The sequence below is a fragment of the Adiantum capillus-veneris genome, chromosome 6 (genome assembly GCF_014529385.1).
Source record: "Adiantum capillus-veneris isolate H3 chromosome 6, ASM1452938v2, whole genome shotgun sequence".
Lineage (NCBI taxonomy): Eukaryota > Viridiplantae > Streptophyta > Polypodiopsida > Polypodiales > Pteridaceae > Adiantum > Adiantum capillus-veneris.
Genome location: NC_140936.1, coordinates 92,609,097 through 92,618,172, shown reverse-complemented (window position 1 = coordinate 92,618,172; position 9,076 = coordinate 92,609,097). Strand labels below are relative to the sequence as shown.

At 44.5% G+C, this 9,076-nt stretch overlaps 1 protein-coding gene across 1 annotated transcript; it reads right to left on the bottom strand.

The window, feature by feature from the left end:
* Window positions 1-376: 376 nt before the first annotated feature.
* On the bottom strand, window positions 377-4,534 carry LOC147455893 (polyphenol oxidase, chloroplastic-like). Its single transcript, XM_086514514.1, has 2 exons — window positions 3,453-4,534; window positions 377-1,440 (listed from the first exon to the last, which is right to left on the bottom strand). Exons 1-2 carry the CDS (start codon window positions 4,211-4,213, stop codon window positions 591-593), a joined length of 1,611 nt encoding a protein of 536 aa, XP_086370640.1. The 5' UTR covers window positions 4,214-4,534; the 3' UTR covers window positions 377-590.
* Between the last annotated feature and the right edge of the window lie 4,542 nt (window positions 4,535-9,076).

Here is a 9,076-nt window from a genome sequence, read left to right as displayed (position 1 = left end):
GTAAGGGTACTACCACATTTGACATACAAATCAAGAATTGTATGTGCTTTTGTAAGGGTACTACCACATTTGACACACATATTCACCGAAAATTGCCGAACATAATGTGTTTCTTTAAGAGCCCCTGATCACATCGTGAATCCTCTCACCCATGCCTTGAAGGTGCAAGAATAGGCAATTGCATCTGCAAAAAGACCGTCCCTTCAAATTGGATTAAAACAACCCAAAGCTTCCTTGCAATAGTCATAGAGAGACAGATCAGTATGTCCTTCAATCGACGGTCTCCAGTTTTCTTTAAGGCACCACATTTGACGTACATATCGACCAAAGCATTGGGACCCAATGCAAGTCATCACTGAAACATCACATCACGGGAAGCTACAGAGACCTTAACTTCATTTCAGCTTCGAAATTTTAGCAGACGAAGTACATTTGGAAAAAGCAATGTTGCATTCGGTGGAGGAAGAAAGTGCTCATTGGAATTATGATGGAGGCAAGGATAAACGCTAGGGAAATACACAGTGTTGTAGATTGTGCACTAATGCAGGAGAGAAGGGGGATGATGAGCAGCGTGTGGCAAAGGTATGTGATTATTCAAATTCGATGAGAAGACCTTGAATAGTAACAGGCTGGGTGCCGCTGACGGTAAGGGTGATGACAACCTCGGGCTCATTCTGAATGCCGACGCGTTGCAGGTTGTCGCCGATTTCGAACTTGACGTTTGCGGTGAGTTTGCGGTACTTGCTGGCGGAGGGGACGATGTTGAAGGTGCCCACGTACTCAGCACTGCTGGTGGCGGTGCTGACATTTGCGAAGGGAAGGTTGACGAAGGCATTAAGGGAGACGAAGCTGTCGCGGGTGACCTGCAAGCCCTGGATGGTGAGAACCTCTGCCTTGGAGCTGGAGGAGGAGGAGGCGGCTGGCGCCTTTACGATGGCAGCGAGGCGGGCGCCGAGGGCGATGGTACCGTTCTGCGGGGAGGCGCCCACCGAAGGGACGCCGGCAGCAAGGGCAGCCGCGACCGCGCTGCCATTGGTGCTGACCACCGGCGAGTAATCTACCCACAATTCATCGGCGGCCACCGACGGGTAGCTGATGCCCAACTTGCAGTTGTCAAGCGAGTCCCGCACATTCACCTTCACCAGCGTGGCCGTCTCGTCATAGAAGTAAAACTCTGCATCGAAGAAGTCCGCGTCCGTGTGATCGGACCTTCGCCCGCCCGGCAGGCCGTACTTCCATTTATCCCACAGCCGGTCGACGTTGCTGTGGTGGGCGTAGAAGATGGGGTCCCGGGAGGCAGTGGTAAAGGTGCCCATGTCCTGGATGAGCGGCAGCGCCGGATTGCCTGTCCAGAAGTGGACGCCGTTCTGCACCCCGTTCTCGAGGCTTCCCCCCAATGGCGCAAGTATGACCGTAGAATTGCTCAGATCTGTCCCCGTTCTGCACAAAACCTCAGTTAAATTTTGTAACTGCTTTTCTCTCTCTCTCTCTTCCTTTGCCATACCAATTGTGGAAGGAACCGTTGTAATGTTTTGTTTTTCATCCCATGGACCATATCTTGCCTTCATGGATGAATCTCAATTTAATATCATGCCGTTTTCAATTTCAAAAATGCCAAAATAGAGAAAATAGTGTAAAAATCCAAAATAGAAAAAATACAAAAATTCTACCCCAAAATAAAAAAAATAGTATAAAAATCCAAAAAAAAAACCTCTTGACAAAATCAAGGAAAGGAATTTTGTATGTTTGGAGAAATATGTTTTTGAACACTATACAGAACCCTACCTAGAGAACAAAGGTTTTGTAGTGCAACATTGCAAGCCCTTTGTGAAACTCGGGGTCTTTTTCCTTATCACTCACTCACAAGTCCCTTGAAGTCATTGTCTTTCTTTACAAGCATCACCTGAATGGATGATTTCCACGACAAGCCGGTCAAGCCCTCCATGAGAGCAATCCCAAGCCTAAAGTGAGCTTTTCACAAGTAGCCATCAGAGAGATCTTTAACGAGAAGACATTTCCCAACCCATGGCAACTTTCTTGCACAATGCAAATGGACCTTCCCTATGGCAGGCCTTATTTTGGTTTTTTCCTTTCTCAAGATGAAATATCACAAAAATTACAATTCAATTTGTGTGACTTAGTGACATGTTTAGCAAAGAATATAAGAGTGTTTGGTGAGCGAGGATTTGTATACGAAAGTATACAATATATGTTGATGTTTAGATGGGTATCTTAATGTAGTCCCATTCCATTCCATTGACATGTCTGTCCGATGATGGAGTCGTGAAAATTTTTGACCTTGTATGTCCAAAACATGATATGAGAAGAGAGAGGGCGTCAAATCCTATCATCGACTACTGCCTAATGTCACACCAACTTCATAAGTATCTCTTGAGTCTTCCTTGACAAAGATTTCTTATGGCTTGGATCACTCGTAGTGAATGTACTTCCAAAATATATGTTGTTTTCAACGATATATGTTGATGTTTAGATGGGTATCTTAATGTAGTCCCATTCCATTCCATTGACATGTCTGTCCAATGATGGAGTCGTGAAAATTTTTGACCTTGTATGTCCAAAACATGATATGAGAAGAGAGAGGGCGTCAAATCCTATCATCGACTACTGCCTAATGTCACACCAACTTCATAAGTATCTCTTGAGTCTTCCTTGACAAAGATTTCTTATGGCTTGGATCACTCGTAGTGAATGTACTTCCAAAACAATACTTTGTGATTGACCATTGCATTGAGATCCATACTAAGCCCATGAGATTCTTATATGCAAACTAGTACGGTCAGCTGCCTTCGGCGGCCTCTCTCTCCACCCCCTCCCCTCTTTATCACGTGCAAAGGGACCTTGGACTTTAGCTTTCAGGTCGCAGATTGCGACACATGTAAAAGGCTCCCCTTTCCGCCATATTATGTTAGTAGATATGAAAGAGAATTCATCCTCCATATTAACCTACCTGGTAGAGTTGATAAACTCTTCCAAATTTTGGAGTAAATAGCACTAGACTAAGTGTAAAACTCTTCAAATAATTTTAGGTTACACAATAAAGATGTGTAGATTCAGTGCTACCACACGAATATAAGAAGGCGCTCATGTGCAATTTAGTTAACTAAAAACTTAGCGCGGCGGGTGAACAAACCCTTTTAGTGTTTCAAATCACTTTGCGCCGTTGATGTAAGCGCTACATCTACTTGTTTCTAGTCTATTGGCCGCATTCTATGCACACGCCGCATGTACATAGACAATCACTCCATCCAATAGTGTGTGAATCACCTCTTACCTTGGACAATCAGTATGAGCCAGGTGAAATGAAATGGGCTCTCTTTACAAGATTGATCGGCAACCAGAAACAGCTTTAAAGTTATGACTAGTAAAAGGGCACGACTCACGAGTTAAGGGGAGTAACTACTACGAGTACCTACTGTACCACTCATATTTACCTGTAAGCGCCTCCATGGAAGAGCTCGGCAGAGGTGGCGGTGACCACGCCCTGATGCATGTCGTTGAGGTTTTGGTTGATCACGGCGCTGTTGTTGCCCGTGGTGCCAGGTCTCAGCTTCACAATGGCCGGAGGCATATTGGCCGGATTGCGCTTCTCATCGTAAAGTGCCGTTCCGTTCCTGGCGAACATGGCGGGCATCACATTCCCTCCGTCGCGCTGGTCATCCCAATTCCAGAACACCAAGGAAAAGGTGGGATCCCCCAGCAGGCTCTGCAGAATTCTCTCGTGCCAGTACAGGTACCACCTGTGCCAGGGCAGGAACAGCCACGAGAAATGCACTTGCAGAGGCACACTGGAATTCCCCGCCTGCCTGTACGCGCCGTTGCAGAAAGCACAGTGCATATTTGCCTGAGTGTGGAAACTGCGAGGGTCGTCGTCCGGCAGCGCCTTCATCAGCTGGTAGGCCCGCGTGTATTTTGCGATATAGTCCTCGCTCACTGTGTGCGCAGCCTGCCTGACCCGCTTTTGGCTTTTGTACTTGTTGAACGAGAAGCTAATCACATTCTGCGTGATTGGCAAGCAGCAGTTGAACTGAAGCGTTGTTGTGCCCGAGATAGAGGTGTCACTTGCCAGCTCGCACTGCTGCAAGTTCGGGACGCCAATCGGCGCCGCGCTCGCCGACGGCGGAGCTGAGCATGCGTAGAGAAGAAGTGAGAGCAAGCAGAGCAGGGATCTAGCAGTATTATAAGTACCCATCATCGCTGACAGTGATAGCAAGGGATGAATGAAATGCAGTGAAATAATTGTCAATGAAAACAAGAGGCCCCTCTGCTTCGCTTAGCAGGAGGTCATGACTGTGGGGAAGGAGAAGGCCTGTGGGTTTGCAGCATCAAAGAGAGTGCATATGAAGGGAGAAAGTTGATGCAATCAAGAGCACTAGATATTTCAGCTGCGTATTGCTGCAAAGCGACAGCCAGAGCCCTCCAAGCTTACGACGCTAGGCGAAGGAGAGGACACCATGGCTACTAAGACACGATGCAAAGCTGCCGAGGGGCTCGTTGAGATTGCAGAGCGTAACAGGTTGAGCGTTTAATAAGCACGGTGGTAGGGTACTAGGGCTAGCAGTCATCTTCTGTAGACAGTGGCAGGGTGACAAGGCATTTTAAATAGGGAGAGTGATTGAGAGTCGAGACTCACTACTGTGACTCGTGAGTGAGAGAAGGCGACCATTTCCTGCGTTTCAAAAGCGGTGGGCCACTCGGGGTGGTCACTGGTGGGATACAGTCTAACTATTACAAAACTGCAGAGGTTGAAAAAGACACCAACTGCATTTTTCACAAATTGCATTTATATTTATTTTATATGTCTCAACAAATTCTCTTTCTATCCATAATTGAATTTGGATAATTAAATATAAGATTTCTTCTCTCCCTGGATACGACATTTCCCGTTGACTATTTACCCTATTCATCTGTCCACGCTACGGAAGAGCCCATTTGTATGCACACGTCTTGCGTTAGAGACTTGAGTGCTCGAAAAAACTTTTATCCAAAAACTTGGCAAACCTGCATATGTGAAACAACGGAGGTAAATTGACAAAATTTAAAGGTTTTTCCACCAAATTCCACTAATTTTTGCAAAATTTTCTAGGTTTTCTCACCTTCAAAAATAAAATTTAGAGGTAAATTTCAAAATTTGTAGGTGGGATTACACTAAACCTAGGTTTTTTTCGAGCACTAGTTAGCAGTGCTCGAAAAAAACTTTTTTCCAAAAACTTGGCAAACCTACATTAGAGTGCCACATTACTATCCTCTCATCTCATGATCTTTTGGTTGAAAAACAAGTCTCCTGAGTCCTTATGATGCTTCTTTTTCACGCTGCCGCCCTCCCAAGTTGCACAACAAAACTTCACATTTCAACAATTTGACCTGCTTAATCCCATAATCGTTAATTGGTGTACGAACTTCGAAGGACTAGCATCATCAATAACTAATTGGGATTCTCCCAATCAATGAACAAGGCTATTGTCATCCACGGCTAGTAAAATACATTTTCCCTGTCGGTGAAAATAAGGGCAAATTTACTATTCTCCCAGTTTTTAGGTCAAATTTTTGAAGCTTTTGCCAGTAATTACATTGAAACTTGTGCTGAAAAAATAGGCTCGATTGGGCTCAAACATGTGCTTGGGGAAAAAAAAGCTTTTTCCAAAAACTTGGCAAACCTAGCTACATATGAGAAATAGTAACGATAAATTGACTAATTTTGAAGGATTTTACACTAAGTTACCATAAATTTCTCTAAATTGTGTTGGTTTTCTCACCTTCAAATTTAAGATTTGGAGGTAAATGTCAAGTTTTGTAGGTGGGAATACACTAAACCTAGGGGCACCGGGAAGGAGCCAACAATCCCATAGGCAAAGAGAAAGAGATACTTGTGGGCATCCGAAAGCCAAAGAATATTCATAGGCATAGTTAAAACACATGGTGTAAACAAGTGAAAGAATCATAGTGGCTTTCTAAAACAATTAGAACGGGATAAAATCATTAGGGTGAGTTTAAGTAGATTCAATGTTTAAGAAAGGGTTGCCTCAGCTTAGCCTTGAGCCAGCTGAAAATGGAGACTAACTAGTTACAAACCATGGTAAAGGGAAGAAAAACTGGTGAAATATGTGAAAAAAACACTACAACACTAAATGAAGATATCGACGCGCTTATATCGACGGCCATGCCTTTCCACGCGTATATCGATGACATTAACGGGCGTCGCTATACGCGTCGCAATGTGCGTCGATATACGGGTGGAAAGGCTTTATTTGCCACACGTATAGCGACGCGTATATCGACACCAAAAAAATTGGGGAAAAAAAGCGAAACCTGCGCGCAGGGGCCATTTTCGCCTGCTCGGGTCTTGACCGAAATCTGTTGCGCATGTATCATGTCCATCTCCACCCTCCCCAACCCCTCTCTCTTGCTCTCTCTCTCTCTCTCTCTCTCTCTCTCTCTCTCTCTCTCTCTCTCTCTACATCGTGTGTGTGTGTGTAGGAAAGAGAGAGAGAGAGAGAGAGAGAGAGAGAGAGAGAGAGAGAGAGCGGTGTGTGTGTGTGTGTGTGTAGGAAAGAGAGAGAGAGAGAGAGAGAGAGAGAGAGAGAGAGAGAGAGAGAGGTGTGTGTAGGAAATAGAGGGAGAGAGAGAGAGAGAGCGGTGTGTGTGTGTGTGTGTGTAGGAAAGAGAGAGAGAGAGAGAGAGAGAGAGAGAGAGAGAGAGAAATGTGTGTGTGTGTGTAGGAGAGAGAGAGAGAGAGAGAGAGAGAGAGAGAAATGTGTGTGTGTAGGTAATCAAAGAGAGAGAGAGAAGAGAGAGAGAATTAATGTATGCTTAGGCAATTAAAACTAAAGAAAAAAAATTTAAAGAGAAATGAAATGAAATGTTATATTAACGTCTTCGAAAGGCCAAAGTGACCTATGAGACATGAGACAAGAAAGTTACAATGTGATGGATCTGATACAAAGTTAGAGCAAGAAGATGACAAAATAAAATATTATGGAATCCTAAACTGCTGGGTGTGGACTAAACGGCTAAACGAGCTAGTTGGAATAGGTAGATCTCCTCCATGGTCAGTACTCTGACCGGACGTTGTGCATGTCGAGCCAAAGTGACCTAGCTAGATCCTCTGATGCAGCCTCTGTCGATGTTGTGTAGTCTTGCGCAGTCGAGGGCGTCTAGATCTCCCTAGATCAGTCGCTCGTTCGATCATTAGAGAGATAGGGAAGTAGAGAGCGAGAGAGAGAGAGAGGTAAGTAGAGAGAGAGAGAGAGAGAGAGAGAGAGAGATAGGAAATAGAGAGATAGAGAAAGAGAGTTATATATATATATATATATATAGAGAGAGAGAGAGAGAGAGAGAGAGATAGGGAAGTGGAGCTCCAGGAGTTATGGTAGAGAAATAGGAAAATAGAGAAATAGAGAGAGATAAGAAAATAGAGAAAGAGAGATAGCGAGAGCGAGATCGAGAGAGAGAGAGAGAGAGAGAAAGAGAGATAGCGAGAACGAGATCGAGAGAGAATGAACGAGAGATAGGGTACATAGACAGAGAAGAAACTATGGAACTAAAAGAGGCAAAAGGGTTTTGCCTGCTATATGCATTGCCATGTACACCTGGGAGTGGGAGTGCACGTATGTGTCTACCCATATAAGATTTGACCAATAAAGATGAGATTTTGACCCGGTGGTCCTGATCTCCGTACACCTCTGGACTGAGGTGTACGGAGATTGGGCAAGACTAGAGAATGCGAGGTAGTTTACATTGTGAGGAGTATATATATATATATATATATATATATATATATATTAAAACAACATTCATAATCATTGTAGATGGCAACGTCATCAACTAACATGGAGGAAAAGATTGCATGCTCGTGCACGCTCTGCAAGTATCAAATCCTGCGCAAGCGTAGGATATGTAATGAGCATGTGCACAAGTACGGAGAGTTTGCTAGAGAAACCGTACAGAATCTACGATATGACTCCTACGGAACGGGCATTGATTTCCACGACATAGCACCTACATCTGAGAGAGAGAGAAAAAAGATTATGCGTGAAGGTCCTACCAATATAGAGCCACGGATGGAAGCAGAAAAGGTCTTGCAGACAGAAGACGATGGCATGGAGGAGATGTTGGATGTCTTCTTCCAGACAAGCGAGGAGAACGTGAACGAAGCAGCACCAAAAGCTGTGCGCCTATCTCCTAAAGACATGTTGAGAAAGTTGGCACGTAAACCAATCTATGAAGGCGCCAAAATATATGTGTTTCGTACTTGTCTAGCGTTTTTTAATCTTCAGTCAGTGTACGGGTGGTCAGATGCAAGCGTCACTGCTTTGTTTAGGTACGTAATTTACAAAAGAGATTTTCCGATTGCAACGGTGATGTGCTCGGAGAGCTTTAATTTTAATTTAATGTGGCTTAAACAGGTTATTGCAGGAGCAACTTCTCCCGGCTGGCAATGAAATGCCCCCCTCCAAGCCAGACGCAAAGCAACTTCTGACCTCAGTTGTCTTGAACTACAACAAGATTCATGCATGTCCAAATGATTGCATTCTTTTTCGCAATGAATTCGCAGATTGTCTGTCGTGTCCTAAGTGCGGAGCAATGCGCTACAAACAAGATGCAGTTGGCGAGACAGTGCCAGCTAAAGTGTTGCGGCATTTCCCTATTATTCCTAGGATAAAAAGCATGTTTCGTTGTGGTTCCATTGCAAAGTTGATGCGGTGGCATTCTACGAATAGATCCACTGACGCAACATTTAGGGTGCCCGCTGATTCGAAGGCTTGGAGGCACATTGAAGATACCTGGCCACATTTTAAGAGTGAACCACGCAATTTGCGTTTGGGCATGGCAATGGATGGAGTCAATCCATTTGGCTTGAGAAGCTCGTCATGGAGCACTTGGCCTGTGTGCCTTATCAATTACAACCTCCCGCCGTGGCTTGCTATCAAGAAGGGTCATTTGATTTTAAACTTGATTGTACCTGGTAAGTTCAAAGCAAAAAACATGGATGTTTATCTAGCTCCACTAGTTGACGAGCTCCAGGAGTTATGGCATGGGATCGACATAGCAGATGCGG